Source organism: Porites lutea, chromosome 2, assembly GCF_958299795.1.
Source record: "Porites lutea chromosome 2, jaPorLute2.1, whole genome shotgun sequence".
Classification (NCBI taxonomy): domain Eukaryota; kingdom Metazoa; phylum Cnidaria; class Anthozoa; order Scleractinia; family Poritidae; genus Porites; species Porites lutea.
In genome coordinates this window covers 41,693,086-41,712,170 of record NC_133202.1, presented here as the reverse complement: position 1 = coordinate 41,712,170, position 19,085 = coordinate 41,693,086, and the positions used below count along the sequence as shown (strand labels likewise).

The window sequence follows — 19,085 nt, the reverse complement described above, 5'->3', positions numbered from 1 at the left end:
GCCCTCAAATTTTTTGAGTAGAATCCTTAGGAGTGAAACTTTAGTTTACAATTCATATTCTTCAGAACAGCCGTTTTACGGCAATTATTCGATATTAGACTCTCATACAAACACTGTAATTTCTCACGCGTTTGCCTACTCGTCAAGATGGCGTCGAAAACCGTGACAAGGTCTATATAAATATTCTCACTTTCAGCATAAAATAATACTGAAGCCCTTGTAATTTCAAAAAGACTCATGTTCCCCTAGAATGACCAAACAGATACTACAAATTTTAAAGCGCAGCTTAGAATGCATGTCTAGAGACTCTAAAAGTAGCCAGCGAGTGAAATACGAACATTAAGTTTTATTAACTAAGTTAATAAAGTTAAAGCGATCGATCCTACGAGAAAAATTCAAAAAGTGCCCCGTCAAAAAAGCAGCCGCGGACGTTAAGAGGGCTTGTCAACGAGTGCAAAAATTATCTGCAGCAAGGGCAACACCCCATACATTTACGCACGTCCTCGCTTTTGTTAGTTTGTAATGTTTTTCATTTTTCCAGCTTAAAATATCTTTGAACATCCAGATACGGACTCGCTAACCGGAGCGCCGAATTAAATACACTGCAGACAAAGCGATTAGTCAGAAACCTTTGTCTTCATTAACGACTCAGTTTGTTGCTTGATAGAGTTTTAGGAATAAGTCAGTGTGTACTGAGTCACAGTGACTCTAACAGGGCAAAGAATCGAAGGAGAAGAATTCAGGCGAGGTAACCAGATTAAATTTCGGGTGGTATTTGACAAAGGTGACTAACGTGGGAAAAAGGAACTTTTGTAAAATTATCGGCTACTCTACATGCTCTAGCGAAATGGAAACCAAATAACATATACATTCATGAAGACTGAAATCAGGACACATTTTTCATATAAAAGTGCTTTCATTAAATGCTATACATTTGCACCTAGCTTATACAAGTACGAAACAAAAAAGCCAAGTTTAACGTCTCTACGTGCAATACATATGCATTGTTTTCTCTCTGGCTGTACAATATTTCAAACTATCAAACGTTTTACAGCTCCTTTTCAAAGAGCACTGGAACTCGTCAAGATATTTTTCTCTTTTCTTCGCTTTATATTTAATTCAGTTTACAGAAAAAAAAAACGGTTTCACTCTTGATCATTTTGATAGACAAGGTTTATACCTTAACCGTTTGTTTTTTTCGGTCCTCCCCCCCCCCCCCCCCAAAAAAAACCCAGAAAATTAATTAAAATATTGGAATCAATAGCTATATACGAGGATTTCATCTGAAACCTAACTATCTTGGATACTAAAAATAATAGCAATTCCAAGATTTGAATCGCTAAAATTGTGAGATGTTACAAAACTCAAATTTATAACTAACTGCTTAAACTGTGAAAGGTGAACAGTCCACAATGTAACCTCAAAAATCAAAAGGCCAACAGACTGGCAAAATAAAAATTTCATTCGCTATAACTGATGAAGTCCAGTTATATCGACTTTCTTTTCCATATGAAATACTATCGTTGAGGCCAGTCGTTATATAATGGTTCAGTTGAAAGTTGATTAATTAACAAGACGAGGTGCTAACGATTCCTAGAATTTTCTGCATTATAAGCTGGCTCCTGAATACATAACAGATATAATCCACAAACACATGAACGAGTCACTCATAATTCAAGCATATGCAATATTGTAAATACACAAAACAATGAGCTCATAACAAGCATTCCAAGATCCCGAACTATTGTACTGTAAAACAAAGTAAGGGACATCAACATTTCATTAGCTGTATTGGACTGTCTGCTAAATTCTGGAAGTTCTTTAACGAAAGATACTCATTTTAAATGGAAAGGCTTCTTTAACTTTTGACTGAATGAGTTTTATTTCCTTTATAATAGTACCATTTGTGTCTTGAAGGATGACTATTCAGTAAATTACGTAATAGTGTGAGTCTATACAAGACGTAATAACCCATTCATCCAATAATCTAATCTTCGCCCATACAAATAATATGAACTTCTCTAAATGATAAAAAAAATGTCCAAGGCCAAACACAAAGTGTAGTTGATAAAGGCCGAGATGATGTCATACAAAACTGAAATAAAATTGTATTTTAATCTACGAATGATTAGCTGCTGTCAGCGTCATCTACAAGTTTCCTTGCAGCTGTTTCTGATTCGTTGTATTTTTTCTCTGTAGTGACTCAAAACTCTTTAATTCGGTTTACAGAGATTTTTCTTCACCAGTCTTTTATGACGCCTGTTTCTAAATGGAAGAATAAGTTTGACGATATACTTGGTCTTCTTTCCTGATCGTTTTTCGAGAAAAATCAGATAACCGTTTTTGTTGTCTGTTTTCACTCTGTTTCGCAAATTGGAGCAGAGGTTTTCGTTTATCAGTACCCGATCAGGAAAATCCTTCTCTTTTCTTGATTTCCGTGACGTTCTCTTGTGCCGCGGCTTGAGTCTGAGAACTGTATGAGAGTCTGCGACTTTTGCGTCTTTCATAGAAGTTACGTCAGCTCTTATAGCTGCAAAATAAAATAAATAACACAATCATTAGATAAACTCGCTTACGAGCTCTAATAAAGTTTTGAAACTTTTAAATCGTTTAACACAGATTGACAAACAAATGAATAGATTTAAACGACTGAAAATCTTGTTTTACCACCCGGTCCGCCTCCCCAAAGGTGTAAACCAAAAAGCAAAAGGATAGGATAACATGATGATCAAACAAAAATGAGGTTGCTTTACTAAGCAATATTCGATCACGCCTAGGCTTTTTCAAAGTAAAAGAGTTAGTTGGTTAAGAGAAAATACTAATCTTAATTTGTATTTTTGTAACATGATTCCATTTTTAAATACCTTCATTGATATATAACATTTTCTTAACGGTTTTCACACCCCTACATTAAGAGACCACATTGGTTTTTTGAAACAGTAATGAAACTCTCTACGGCAAAGAAATCTGTCAACGTTCAGAGCTTTTTTTTTTTTTGCTTATCAAACTTGTTACTTTTTTATTAACTCGTTTCCGTCGTCGTCGCCGTGGTTACCCGAGTTTGCTAGCAGTCTTTCGACACAAACTGACAATTCTTAAGATGTGACGATTTCATAGAAAAACCGACGATTTGATAGGCATAGATGTCAGACATACTTTATTTAAACACAGTTAAAACATCAGTAAAAAACGATAATCAAAATTTAAAGTACTGGTTTACGTGTTTGCTGTGTGGGTGCCCGTTGATAAATACAAGTCGTTTATTCCCTCTTTAAACGGAAAACGCGCGACGAAAACGACGTCAGTACCGGTACCCATAGAGAGGTTCAGTAATAATGCCACTTCAATTCAACGTAATAAGTCAATAAACTCGATTTCACAATGTAACAAGTGCACCTCTGTACATAAGTGAAGCTTAAAAAATGCGGTTACAAACGTAGTTCACACTCAGGAAAGCCAGTAAAATCGTGGAAAGTCTGAGGATAGGATGGGTCATCCTTCCTTAAGACTATCTCGCTGGAGAGTGCTAGTTTGAATTGGAAGCCTTAGTCAAGTCATGATGAGAGAGGGTTTATCTTTTCTCAGGGCTCAAGACATGTTTGGTTTAAGTAGCGAGGACGGGCAATACCTTGCTAAAAGAGTGCCCGCTTACTGGAAGGCCAGTCCAAAAGAGTCTTCCAATGGATACCTTAGGATATGTAAATACTTACTTAGGCTATTCTCTTAATAAATGTGGTTATATTTAGCTGAAACTTCGAAATTTAAAGATCTCAAGCACTGATATTGATAACTAAATCAAGGTGGTATTCTAAACAAAATCCAGCTGTGTGTTCTACTCATAAATGTTTCGCATAGAGAAAATAAAACTGAAGGTACCTGAAGTTTTCGCTATTTGTACATTATTGACAGTAAAAACGCCTTAGGCAAGACTCTCCGATAAACAAAAATCACAGCAAAACATCAGGATCCAGTTGTTCAAAGGGTGGACAGTGTTATCTACATAGCCAAATCTCTTTTCCAATGGACAATGTTCCTTTTTGTAAAGCTTATCCACTGGATGTTGATTTATCCGTTAATGGCGCTATGCATTAATAAAGTGTCTCTCAGCTCTGAATGGATGGACTCTCGCTTGTGCACACGTGTACGACATCTTCCCCTTCTTGTACTTCACGCTTGAGGCAAAGGAAATAAGAGATGTTGAACACCTCCTACACCGGGTACACTACGAGCGTCTATTTTTTACCTGACGTTCTAAATTTAATGTCTCTCTCAACAATAGTTATATCATCTTATATTAATATTAGCTCTGTTCTTCTCGAAGACCGGCCGGGTGAGGGCATTGATTGAGCGTGTATGGAGTGTTTGACAATTTAATACTAACAAAATTCTGACAACTTGGATTAAATGAGCGTATTACAATAGGTTGGGAGAATCAATACCAAGCCATGACTCATTTCTGGAATGCTGAATATTTGTCCCTGAAGCGCACAGTAAAAGACCTCAATTCCTACGTATTACTTAGGAAACCTGCAGCCCGATTCAAAGAGCGTTCCATTGACAGACGTGTAATGAATATGGTCATTAGTAATAAATGACGTTTACTTAGCTAATAACCAATCTGTCATTGCCCTATGCGGTGCATATGAAGTGTGTATCCAAACAAGTGAAAACTTTGTGCGAGACACTTTAATTTCACCTTTAGGTTTGTTTTTCCATGTGCTCCTTGTTAACTAGGCATATTTGCACGACTCTAATTATACACCAACGAATTTAAAAATAGGGATTCTTTTGTCATTGCGTAGCTTGCAAAGAATAACAATTAGGTGATTGAGGCTTTACGTTAGAAAAAAGGCTAATTTCTGGGCCTTAAACATAGTCTGAATTTTCAAGGTTGACTATGTAGGACTCGGAAGATACCGAAAGGCAGGAGCTTATCAAATTTGATGGGCTCCTGGTTCTATTTATAAATCTACTCGGGAAAGGGTTGACTCAAGAAATTAATGGAGATGGAGGGTCCATTTGATGGGCTCCTGCGAAAGGCAATTTCCACTTTTGGTGGTCTATGAAATCATCCGCGGGTGTCAAAATTGTCCCGTCGTTTCGATGGCCATTGACACCTCTTTTAAGATTAAAGGCGACAAATTTGCCATCCCACGCTCGCGTTCAATTATGTTGATGACTTCAAGCCTAATCACAAAAAGAAAAAAAATGCATCCCTCCTTTCATGGCCCGTTTTGAAGAATCAAGTGTAAACACCATCACAGGAATTTCGTAGACCGGAAATCTGTATTCCTGGTTTTGTGTGTGTCTTTTTTAAGCTAAAGTTAGCCTGTCTAGGAGACTAGAAATGACAGTTGTTAACAGGTCTTACCTAAATCACTTGAACAAGCCTTTTCAAGTAGGTCGTCATCAGAATGTAAAGTTGGATCACAGATGTCATTCTTGACTGTAGAAATAACAAATCAAACCAATGTTTGTAGGATTAATCGATATAGAATACAGGCGTAAAGCATTCCAATGGGTACAACCTAAACTCGCGCCCTTTCCGTAGGAAATACCTAATAATGTAATCATAGCAACCGCTGCGTTGTAAGTGTTTGCGGGTAGATAGGAGAAACAAAACATCAAAAGAGGGATGATCGTTTCGCTGTAAATAGTTAAAAGAATAAAACAGATCTTCAAAGTAAAACTCTGTTGGTATTTAAATTGCCTTGTACTTAACAGAACCAATTTGATTCAAGAATTCCTTGGTCGTAATCTTTTGATCATGTTGCTTTGTAATAACTACAAATTAAGCTGCAAACACTAATGCGATGTAATCGTCCATTTAGCGGTACAGACCTGTTTTCGTTGTCGGCGTCGTCGTCGGCGTCTTGGGGGTCGTCGGTGCAGAAATGAAGTCTTCTCGGACACACATTGAGTTATCCACGTACTGCGAGCAGTTAAAGGCGTCGTGAAGAGGCCAGCTATGATTGTTCTGTTTCATCACCGGCTCACAGCTTCCTTTCACGTTTAAACAAAATGACCTGCACAGTTTGATGGTAACTTCTTTGCCGCTTTCTTTGTCATGAAGACAAATTGGCGCGTAAATCGCACAGAGGAAGAGCTTTAGGCCTGCATGGCACCGGCCAACAAGAGGATTCCAAGCGCTGATTGCTCGGACTGTTTCATCCAGTTGATAATTGTTGAACGCGTTCGGGAGCCGCATTAAAGAGTAGCCTTCGCCATTCGTCAAATTCCTACAAAAATTCGGCACAGGTTGGCAGTGTCCCCGTGTTGTATAAGCTTGCGAACGTTGCGAGGCCAGGAGAAGAATTGCGCTGAAACTCAGCAAAAGTGACATGATGCTCCACGCTGAAAGTGATCCTTCTGCTTGTGACAAATCCACGATGTTCCAGACAGCGGCGAAGGACCGCGAATTTTAATCAGAGGGCAGTGGGCGGTGCTAGGTGTATATTGATCGAATTTCCAGCCTCTGTAAAGGACAAAAGCCACTGTCAAATGTTTTTAACTGGCAACAAAGGAACGAGAAACATTTACGCGTGTCTTTTTGGAGGTGCTGAAATACGTAACGAGCCTTTGTGTTTTCAAGCAAATTTAAAGCGCTTCGACCGAATCGTGGAATAAGAACCTCAATATTGCCCAACTCCGGTGTCTTTCGAGCTCCTCAGATCATGTCAAAGTAAATAAACATATTTCCCTTTGTAAAAAAAGCCTTGGCATATACTTTTTTTTTCTTCTTTAGCAAACATCAGTTAGGGGAATACAATTATAACAAATCTTCATTTATGGCTAGAAAAACAAGCCGGAACGTCAGTCACGATGCTGTGTTAATTGATTTCTATCACTTACTTGGTATTTATTTGATCTATTTTAATTCTGGAAATTTCATGCATGCGTTGTTCGAAATTTTGTATTCCCACGAAGATTAAGCGGATTACTTGAGAGCCATAACATTTAACGGTGCAGCTGATGTGTTAGACTTTCACACCTTTTAGGCTGACAAAACTTTAATGGCACTCTCACTATTTTTACATCTTTAATCCAACAATTGATTCTATACAGCAATAAACAATAGGGCTATCCTATTAATGCCTTTTGTCCAGCCTCCTTACTGTAAAACGTTTAGCGTTTGTCTAATTTATTATCTCAGAAAACACGACTGATGAATGTGGCTCCTCGGAGTGTTGAAGTGGTCTGTCTTGAGTCTTATCTATTCCAAGGAGCCATTAACCATGCAACACGCGATTCAGTAATCTAAACGACTTTTTGCTTTTTTAATCTCAAACTTGAATGCTAAGCTAGTTCCTTTCTTTAAGCGAGCAGCTGTCTCTGCAAAGAATGCTATATTCTGATCTGCTCGCAGCCCGAATGAGTCGCTTCATTGTTCACATAAGCTACTTCTTATATACGTCTTCTGTCCTTTTAAATTTTGGAGGGAGGACGAATCTGTTAAAACAATTTAGAGCGATGTTTAGCTAATCAGTAAAAAACCCTTGTTGACCATCTTGTTAGGCAGTGTACATCTTGGGAATACTATCTGGCCACTGATAACACTACATCTTAATATCAAAACGATTCAGCTCTGAACATAAGGGATTATGATCTGTTGCCATCAAAGGGGCATTATACCTCATTGTCAAGCTAACTACAAAGTGCTTCTAAACTCTATCTGCTCTATCGCAGGAGTTATTTCTTGTTCTCATTAACCGAACGACTGAAAGGAAAGCTGACAGAAACGCTTCGTGTCAAATCGAAATTAATTCGATCACTGGTTGAATTCGACACGGCAGTTGCGCGACGTTTGAAACGGGCCTCACTGGGGCCCAATTTTACACTTCATAAACCAGTCTGTCAGGTTTTGTTTTGTACTTCATATTTCCCTATACGTTACAGTCAGATGGATCTCATTATTAAAAATCGCTCATCAAGGGTCTTGAATCTTTAAGTGTTTTTGTACAATCGTAAGTTATAACAGACCAGTAACAGGTGATAGAAAAAAGAAAATAAAACACCTGTTACGATACCTTTTAATTTTTACTTAGGACATACAGGATACATTACCTAACGGTCGAGCTAAAGGTCCTTTGGTCGAGCTTTTAACAGAGCTTTGAACAATAATTGCTTTAAAACTACTCAATAGTGAGAAAAGGAACTGACATTTTATTGCATGTGAACTACAAAAAAGGTTCGTCAAATAGAATCATGATCGATCTTTTACATCAGTTTTATAGCTTCGTTGGTTGCCTAAATTTGACGCGTGTCTTTACAGCTTCGCACGATTTTAGAAGTTTGGGAGAAAATTCCTCTTCACATTCTGATTACGCAATTTATTTTATCTCTAAACTTTGGAAGTATCTAGTTTTGTTGTCTTAACGGGAGTCCCTGTCAACTATTGCAGCCGCCTAACTCACAACAGCCACGCCCTTTCCTAGATCTTCCTTCTTTTAAGTGGCTCTGTAGCTCATCAATCGAAAATGTTAAAATTTTCCTGTCTGAGTATCTAATTTCTCGGATTTATTAGTTTTGACCAGTTCTGACGAGGTCACCTAATCGTAAGTTTTATATTTTTGGAGTCGGTGTAGTAATTAACGATATAAGCGAAAGTGTCAATGCAGCCGAAATCAAACAGACAGGAGAACGGACCCCAGTGTAGCGGATTCTTGATAGAGAGTTATTTCACATAAACTACACAAGAGAAAATATAACCAAGTCTTTTTCAGTCCTTGAAGACTTGAACACTTCGCCTATTAAAAGCTACTCCTTTTCTTTGCACCCTGCACTCCTGCAGTGGAATGAGGAACCCTAAACCGCAAAACCGATTACCGGTAACCTCTTGAATCAGTCAATTTTAAAGTGAAACAGGAAGACAGTAATTGCGGCTACTGGGGTGGTAGGACGTTTCTGCAAATTATCACAGAAAAGAAACCACTAGAAACGTGACTCTTAGTAAATTGTATCTCGTTCAAGCTAGGCTGTAACGGCTCGTGGACTCTTTACACCTCACATGAATAAAGCAAATGGGCGGATTAAGTCTCAGCCTTTCGAAGGCTTAACTTCAAAAACTTTGCTTTTATTAATTTGCTGGGTTGATTAGGCAAAATGGCGACGCTTTTAGCGCCAATCCTAAACAAGAACGTGCAAAAACTGTGCGCTGAGCGTGAAAGCATGGAGCTAAGCATAAAATCGTCAAATTTTCAATCAAACGTCTGAAACCTTTGGAATCGAGCAATTTAAATGGTAAAGTTTATAACTTATAAAAAAACAATTTTCGTTTATTGACTCAGTTCAGAAAACTGTCAATCAGTTAAATACGGGTTCCTTTTCTCGGTTATGAGTTACGTTCAGTCTCAGATCCCGGATGTCAGACGTCAGTTAAAACACTGAGCTATATGCAGACCCTCGAGTAATCCTTCTCTTATCCCGTCATTGATTGAATGATGTAAGGGTTGGAGTGCCGGGCTGTATTCCGAAATGATAAGAAGTAGAATGCCTTAGGAGTACACTGAGGTGTAACAATAACGTCTCCGGCCCTGGGAGAGCGACAATTTTCAGAGCATTTATTGCCAGACAAGTAGCTCTGCAAAATCCCGTGGGATCGGAAGAGATTTGTTGTTATTCTTCTGTTGTGTCTTTTCCGGAAAATGACTAATCTAACTCAACTTATATCGTGGCACGAACTAGAACTATTTGTAATTTTTTATTATTGCATTAGCGTATTATAACAATCATAGAGTATTTAAAAATTCTTCTCTTTTAGTCGCACGTAGGTGTTTTTTTTATCTTTCCAGTTCCTTCCCGCTTTTCATGTTTTATCAGTGATTTCTCGAAAGCAGCAAAGTAAAAATAAACGAAATTGGGATAACTGAAAAACATCGAAAAGCACAATTTGTACGATTAGAGTATTCATTTGTACGTAGTTTTCATTTGAATGGTTTTATTACGTTAAGATTTGAATGATTCATTAAACATTATGGTAAACAGAAATTGCTGTTTGATATCTTTCATTCGTAAATACTCGCAATTTTGGATTTCCTTTGCAGCCGAAAATAAAAAGTTAGTCAAAACGGTTCAAATAAACAGTACCACAGGAAAGAACTGCTTCGGAAGCTTTCAATTTCGCATTTCCTTAACAGAATCAAAAGTTAAAACAGCCTCGTGCATAGAAAATAAACAGCATCAAAAGGAAGTATTAAACATAAGCTTTCACTCAAAAGTTTGGATTTCCTCCACAGAATGAAAGGATAACCCCACCTCAAACATAAACAGACGGCGCGTCACAGGAAAAAACTTCTTAACCATCAGCTTCCCCAAATTGCAAGGAAAAATAATGACGATGATGATGATGATGATGATGGTGATGATGATAACAACAATGATAATAAAAATACTGATGATATTTATAATTGAATACACCGTGAATATCGTAATAGCCTGTATTCCAGGGAAATACCTCTGTATAACTAGCTTTCACTTCGAGAATGCACAGTCATAAAACTGTATGCATTGGGCGGATTAACTTTGTGAAATCAAGTCTTATTAAATTGTGACACAGTAATTCATACTTAGGGCACCAGTCAATGAAATAAACGCATGCTGTAAATTAAATCAACACTAAAATAATCGGCTAGTAGCACTATTTATGACTCGAATCCATGCAGACAAACCGTCGCTAAAATTGTGGTTTTCAACAGGAGCCGAAAATAGGAACAAACTCAGGAATCCGTATGACCTCTAGACTGACACATGCGTCTAGTTATGGAGGAAGCATTTACTCAGATTTATTTCTTTAATTTAGAGAAATTAGCCTTTTCTATCTATTTATGGCTATATCTAGAACTCGTAAAATACGAAACGTTTTATTAAACAACGACTGAGAGAGAAGAAGTTCTTTTTTTTTCTGGATGTCACATTCTAAGCGGAAAAAGAATATAGGGGGCCTGACTTGCTTTATAAGGGAACAGTATTGGAGAATTGTGACACGTTTTAGCGTAAACTGAGCAAGAGTTATTAAGATACACTTAGGCCCGTTTCAAACGCCGTGTTACTGCCGTGCCGCACTCAACTGATTGAATTAAATTCGACTTTAGCACGACAGTAGCACGACGTTTGAAACAAGTCGTGCTACTGCCGTGTAGCACGGCAGTAGCTCGACTTGGTTTCAAACGTCGTGCTATCGCCGTTCCGAACTCAATTCATAAATTATAAATACTTGAGAATACATTTAAAAGTTTGCTAAACTGTTTTTTTTATTTTTGTGTTTTGTTTTCGGCAACAGCCATTCTATTCGACTGAATAAAATTGGACGTCTGAAACCAAGTCGTGCTAGTGTCGTGCTCGTGAAGTCGAGCTACAGTCGAGCCAGCTTAGCACGGCAGTAGCACGATCTTTGAAAAAGGCCTTTCTGATCCACAAAACTGACTTTATTAACATAAACTGAAAAAACAACAACAATTAGTTCAGTCTCCTCGTTGGAAGGAAACCATAATTAATAGATTGCAAAACAATTCAGTCCCCAAATAACTTAGTTAACTTGAAAGGTTTGCTTGACCTTTAAAGTTCAGTTTATTGCTTTCCTACTGGGTTCCCTGCTGGGCCTAAGTCATAGAGAACTACCGTTTAGCGTGAGAAGCGATAAGGTTGGGGTGCTAGTTTCTATTCCACTGATTCGAAAAATTCTGTCAGATCTTCATAGCACGTACTAAATTTGCTGACAAAGCGGTGCTTATTAAATAAGGAGTTCAACATGATTCTTCTTCTTTACAATTAGGAAGGTAATTTCGCCTCTAAACAAACAAAATAAAATTTAGTATTTAGCCTGATAAATTCCACAATAAAGACATGCCTATTTTTTTAGAAATCCCTCTGGAGAGTTCGGAAAACTGACCTGTTTTCATTAATGATCACCTTTCAAAAAATACTGATCAACAAACAGCATTATAAACCCTTTTCTTTTAAATAAAAGATAAATACTGGAACTTCGCCCATTACTTGTTTTGAACCGCGGCGTTTTGAACTTATAAGGCTTGGTCTGGAACTACAAAAACTTAACATGTGTGAGTAGCTGACAATGAGTGGAGATGATATATAATACATGACATAAGCCAGGTTCTTCTTAAAGGCCAAATTGCACTTGACTTCCGACTTGACAAACAGTTACTTTTCCATCTCAACTAGTAATTTTGAGCTATTTAGCCAGTAATTAAAAATGTCTTAGCTGGGCTTTGTTACTGGCATTTGTATGGTATTAATAGTTCGGCGGCTGAACATTGATCTATATTTACTTTAATCATTGTTTTAAAATAATAAATTTTTTTTTTCATCTTTTCACGGCCTGATGTCCTGCTCTTACCGGAGATTATTTATATACCATGATCCTTTTGGATGGTTAATCAGCTGGCAGTTCTGTTAGTTCAAGCACTTAGTTCATCGGAACACTGAGGTCCTTGGTAATGTACTTTGGAGCAATTTATAAAGGAAAAATAATCAGAGTGTTTGTTGGAGCCAACAACCCATCAACCCAGACCCACGGAACGAATAAAATCCTTTCCTCTACCATGGCGATAGACAAAAAACAGGTAATGCCAAATTCTTGCAATGCCTCGAATGAAAAGAAAACTGCAGTCATCGATACCAAAGGGTACTGTGTGGTTTCCACTCTGCTGCATAAAAGTATTTTTTAGAAGAGAGTTTTTACTCAAAGTCTGCGCTTGTTTTGCGTAAGAAAATTCCGGTCTAAATCTTTAGAAGCGGCCATCATTTCAGCGTTCATGACTTGCTCGAATATTGTTACTCATAAAGAGATCTCATTCCCTTCTATTTGTGCCAATGTGGCATTATTCACCAGTAACGATGGTAATTACACGACGGCAACGGCAAAGAGAACGACAAAAAAGCAATTTTTACGCCGCAAGTCTGCAGGTGCATAAAAAAAAAGACAAAAAAAAAAAAAAAAAAAAAGACACGACAGCTAAGGCCACGAAATCGTCACTCGGAAGGTGAAATAGCGCTGTTTTAAATTTCTTCGCTCTTATTCCAACTCGTTCGAATTATCAAATGTCGGCGATCGTTTCTGGCCATGGCGTTGGATTCCAAATGACTGTATGTAAGTTAAGAAAAGAAGAAAAAATAGATTTCTTAAGCTCACGTCCTTCATAAAAGGTGAGGAAGTTTCTAGTCCTAGTCGTCCAACGACAGCAAAGAAATGCGATAATGGTTTGCTATTTTAAACCTATTGCTTTAAGCTCTTCTCCCTGAGGTAAGATAAAGTGTCACAGCTCGGTCCGTGCATGTGACGCATATCGCCAACCTCATTTCCAGGGTCCTTCCGAGTCATTTCCCAACGACACACCTCGAGAACGAGGTGAGGATGTTGAGCACACCGGCTTGCGTGGCGCATGCGTCTAAGTGTAAACAAGTTTGGCGACTACACACTGCTAGTTTTATTGAACAAAAAGGGGAAAGGTGTGGTTACCATGGTAACACGGCTTAAGTTTAAGTTTAAGATTTTAGCCGGCCATGTTACTAAAAACGAGAAGTACTAAGACTACTGCAACCTAAGCTGATAACAACGAGATTTGTCAAAATGTAAACAGTGAGAGATGCCACTAAATTGAGAAAAACATAAAATACAAATACAAAAGGAGGCACGAATGGACGAAGTGGACTAAGAATATTGAAACCCCCAGTGCCGGATCCAGACCTTGAGATAAGGGAGGGGTGGGGAAGTGCGGTCATCCAGACCCTTAGATAAGGTAAGGGGGGGGGGGGGGGGGGTAGCTTCCCAAAAATTTTTTTCCGGCCCTTCGGGGCTCAGTTTGGTCTAAAAATAAGGGAAGGGGGTCAGCCCTCCCCTGGATCCGCCAGTGAACGGGTTGTAATGCTTGGGAGACATATTTGTTTGACATGAAGCTGCGAGTAATGATCAGTAATTTCTTACGTTTCGTTGCGCATCAGGTAGCGCGTAAGGAAGCTTTACCCATTATTTAGCAATTTATACTACTACATGAGAAATTACTGCAATTTGATTGGCTTAGAGCAGTGGTATTTCAGCTTAATTTGAAATACCTACATGTGAAAATTACAAACCTTTTGTGGGTAGTAGTATAAACAAATAATAGCATGATTTGTAGTGATATTTGGCATAAATACCACTTGTGATATTTCAAAATTGTCTCAAATTTCACTCGCCTAACGGCTCGTGAAATTTCGTGTAACAATTTTGAAATATCACTCGTGGTATTTATGCCAAATATCACTACAAATCATGCTATTACCTATACTAATGAATTCGGCTTTCGTAAGATATGACGAATTGAGCAGATCGAGGAGGGTGTTATGCAGATCTGCTTAATTCTTCATATTCTACGAAAGCCGAATTCATTAATCGCTTTATTATTCCGGCATTCAAAATAATTCCTACTTTAAAAACATAGCTAAAACATGCTTACCTGCATCGATGTTACAGTCAAACCAGGTGAAGCGTTCCCGTCGCTAACGAACTAATAAATTCATTAACGGAAAAATGATTTCTTTTGTTGATTCAATAATCCATTCATAAAATGAAGGATCCAATATTCATATTTAGCCTCGATTCCATAATCGAATGTTGATTCGATTACTGTTTTTTGAAAAACTACACTTTTTTTCTTCGAGTCGAGTGCGGGCGAGTTCTGAAGTTCAAACCCAAACAATCTGTTTGCAACGGACCTGACCTCTTAGAAAACACCATAGTCAAACTGAGGTCAATGTATGTGCGGTGATTGGTGGATTTCGATCCTCGGCCTTTGTCAGTTTTTTTGCATTTGCGGTCTGTCTATTCTAGCTGTTTGTTTAAAGGCAATTAAAAACGCAATCGTAAACGGCAAGAAAAGGGACGCAAATACGATTGAACTCAACAGACAAGAATAAAGAACAGGTAGATTTTGTTCATAAACCAAATCAAAATTTAATTATTGAATCGAGGTCCAATTTGACTGTTGAATTATTCATTTTATGAATGGATTATTGAATCAACAAACAAAATCATTTTTCCGTTAATGAATTCATTAGTTTGCTAGCGACGGGAACGCTTGACCTGGTTTGACTGTAAGTTTATCTTCCATAGTGTACGTTTAGGTTTGTCCAGCTCCGCAAATATTCTCCAAATAGCAAATGTCGCCCTCGGAGTTGTCTTGTTGCTGTTTTTGCTATGTTTTTAACCATTATTTCGCCTAGTTCCAGCTTTAGCTCTTACTCTTGAAACGAGTGAAGTGTCCGCCATTTTAGTTTTCACAACGAAAACAACTCAACCTCGTCCCCAGGTCTTCTCGGTTGACGGTGCATTATTCTGTAGAGGGCTGCATCTTTTGACGTCATTTCCTCGTTAAACACAAAATTCTTCCAAATTTGGTCATCAGTAACTGGTTATGGTGAATTATGCGTGTGCTTTTAGACCTTTTAGCCAACCAGAATTGGGGAAATATTTTGAATGAATAATAATATTCATTGGCTAAAATCCCACACATGATTCGTGATAACCAGCTACCATCTACCAAATTTAGAAGATGTGCGATTTGTGAAAAATGACGTCAATTGTGCAGCATATTTGCTGAAAACTGAAAATTTAACCGAGAACACCTGGGTCGAGGTTGAGTTGTTTTCGGTAGTGAGTACAAAAAGGCGCAACAATTCACTCCTTTCACGAGGAAGAAATATGCGAACTATTGGCTAAAAACATAGAAAGAGGAAAACTCGAAGGACGAAGTCTACTATTTGGAGAATATTTGCACTACTGAGCAACTACTACGCAACCGTGACACAGCCCCTTTAAAATGATTTCAAACCATATTTCGCCTTCTTTAGGTTAATAGACGTTACTAAATGTGTTTTAAAAGAGTTGCAACATTATATAAATGGAAAATGTTATTATTATTATTGGCTTCACGCTTCTTGCTTGATTTGCCTCGATCCTTCTTCTAGTCGTAAATAACCGCCTGTTTTGTAGGCTCAGACATAAGGTGCCCTTTATAACTGGATAGAGCTATTACTATGCGAATATTCGACTTGTTACATAACATAACAATCTGAATTACCTTTTAAGGCTAGCTTTGCTGCCACCATATTCAATCAAAGATTTATGTTAAAAATCAGGACTTGACCTTGGCTACTGAGAGGTGGTCTTAAGTAGTTGTTTGGTCTTTGTTATGTGATCGATAGCGTGTTTGGCTGTTACTGCCTTTTACAGCGTACTCTAACATACACTCTAGTAACAAGGCAAGAGGAGACACTTAGAGAACGGCTGGTCCTAGCTTCCTACATCATTGCAGCACGTTCATTCTGTAAGTGATCCGCGGAGACGTGCCTCAAAACGGAAATATCTATGCGTCCATCTCCCAATTTAAGCTACTAAAAGGGGGACGTCAATTTATCCCTGATTAACAAAATTATAAATTCACATTAGAAACGGTTCCTTAACTTAAAGTCGTGAAACGTGAACACAAAGTAAATATAATCATGGTGAATCCGCAAAAGGAGGACACTTGAGCTACCATCAGATATACAAAACTGTCTCAGCGCCATGAGATTTACCTTAAGCTCCTTAATGTCAAAGACACTATGTTTCATGTTAACAGGACAGAAACACGTACCTTATGTGCTTATACATTTTAATTTGTGCGACTAAAATTTTGGGTAGAATTTGTTCCTATGACGTGTCTCCGCGCAAAGTTTGTTTTACTTCATGGATGGGCACTTTCGCGGGCACAAAATTTTGCAAGGGGGCCATATAAATGAACCTTTCCTTTACGTGTTACAGCTACTGAGATGCAAGCGAATCAGTATTTGAATCAGTTGGTGACAAGGTCTAGAATTCTTTGTATTCCTGTACTAGTTTCAGTTACCTCACTTCCCCTCTGCTTACTTGGCGGCAGCGACATGTCGATGTCTTTGCAACGAGATGATCCTTGGTCTCTTTCAATCGCCACCTTTCCGTGCAAAACGACGGAAAGACGTAGGGGAAAGTTACGTCAGACGGAAAACGGTAGTAGTTTCCAAGGAGTCAAAGGAAAAGAATTGCCCATCAAGTTTACTGTCGGAGCTTTGGGAAAAAGCAGGCGGGGAAATTCAGCTTTGTTGCCGAATTTATTACATTAGGGGAAAAACATCTCACGTCATAAAATTAGCTGAGTTGTCGTGCAGCCATAATAATGCCTCTTTTCTTGTCACCGAACGTTGTCAGTGGGATAACACTGACTAAATAAACACCTTAAACTACAGTTGTCACGGCTTCAATAATAACTGTACAATGCCTAGTCATTCGCGAACAAACGGTCTCAGCATAGTGGGATACCAACAGAATTGTAACAATTTAGATCAACCTTTAACTGCCTTTTACGCGAGTTCGGTGACTTCTCTTTAGTTGTCAAATTTTCTTAAGGGCTTTACAACTAAATATAATTACTGACTGCAAAACGCAATGAGGCTATAAACAAAATGTTCGACACCGGCTTAAAAAGTTGTATCGGCATGCTGAATTCGAGAATGAAAGCTTTAAGCTTGGCTGTCCGTTTATGGTGATAATTTGCGGGAAATATCTCCACTTCGAAGTTTACCGTAGCTCCAAGAATTCTGTTTTGTATAAAATATAGTAAACTTACCTTTAATGTGGTATTTCGTTGCCGTTTTATAGTGAACCAGTTTGCAGTGTCAGTCTTAATTGAACTGTTAGCATCGCTTTATGGACGAGTAAAATGCTCACAGAGAATTTATAAACTGGGCGGTTTCCGGTTCAGTAGAAAGACCTCTCAGATCATAATTTTCCGGCATCAAAGGCTTAGTCTCTATAATAGATAAGCCACTTGTGCACCTCAAGCAGTAGACTGTAGCGGTAGCGATTGTCGCGTGGAGAGTCGAAACTTAATAGCTAAGTTGACTGCATTTAAAGCAATCTCCTACATACATGATCGACATGTTCTGATAGCGTAATCGCGTTAGCACTAATTTATAGTTGTTCCAAATCAATATAACCAAGTAGTGCTTCTCTGGTAAATCGGAAACAAAACTGCAACATGTACCGAGTATTTTACTCAGACTGAAGGAATAAGGCAATTTGAATAGTATTGCGTGGCTCTCGATAGATTTCGAGCCATTAAGACGTTCAGACTTAAGCTCACGAAACTAAATAAACAAATAAATACTAAAAGAAGCTTCCACAAACGCTAACGCTCCCGAAAACAATTCGACTAAGATAAAGTAGCAAGTTAAAACTTATAGCATTTAAGTATAATTGAAAAGACTGACCCATTAATAAAATCACGTTTGAGGGTTCTGTTAAGTCTTAACCGTGGAAGGGAAGAAGTTTGAGGAAAGACCTCTATGCCAAACTGAGAAAATTGAGTGTTACTGAGTGGCAAGAAGAGGTCAACCAACGAGATTTCGGTGGCATGATGACGCCTTACTATAATATCCTTTCTAATGTTTCCACAACTTTAAAGTACAAGCTAGAAATTATGCGCTATGATCGTTATCAAATTTTTTCGTGATGCGGGGTAAGGACGCTCACCCGGCCCTTAAACCTCATTTTGTAGAAAACGTTATTACTTGCACGTTTTTTCAGCAAAATCAAGGTACATGCAATGTAAAATCTTGATAACCTGGTGATAAACACACGACCATAAGTGGTTTTAGAAAAAAATTAGGATAATCCTGTTCTTGTACATAAAAGCGATTGAAATATATAGTTGTTAATTGGTTAAGCTTTTCTCAAATTTCCTGCCATTTACAGGGTATCAAAGTTCTTTCTATGATAAAATGGTACATGTCCCAAACATAACCAGTAGAACTGTGAACTATAACTTAATATTATTAGCAGAAGAACTGTAAAATATATAAATGACCAAGATACAATCTTACTGGGGATTTTAAATATTTGAAAAGATTATGTTTTCGTCAGGATGTTGTCACCAAGAGAGTGAAGATCCCGTTCCCGCTTGAATCTTGAAAATGCATCTGAAATGCATTTGAAACGTTTATGCTTGCACGCCACAATAAAATTTTCCTTGATCTCGATCTTTATGAAGCAACCAAGGCGATAAGCCTCTTCTTTG

The 19,085-nt window shown here is 38.1% G+C and overlaps 1 protein-coding gene across 1 annotated transcript; it reads right to left on the bottom strand.

Moving 5' to 3' along the window:
• Positions 1-2,096: 2,096 nt before the first annotated feature.
• On the bottom strand, positions 2,097-17,658 carry LOC140928647 (secreted frizzled-related protein 2-like). Its single transcript, XM_073378425.1, has 4 exons — positions 17,637-17,658; positions 5,842-6,475; positions 5,372-5,446; positions 2,097-2,530 (listed from the first exon to the last, which is right to left on the bottom strand). Exons 2-4 carry the CDS (start codon positions 6,341-6,343, stop codon positions 2,214-2,216), a joined length of 894 nt encoding a protein of 297 aa, XP_073234526.1. The 5' UTR covers positions 6,344-6,475; positions 17,637-17,658; the 3' UTR covers positions 2,097-2,213.
• Positions 17,659-19,085: the final 1,427 nt, after the last annotated feature.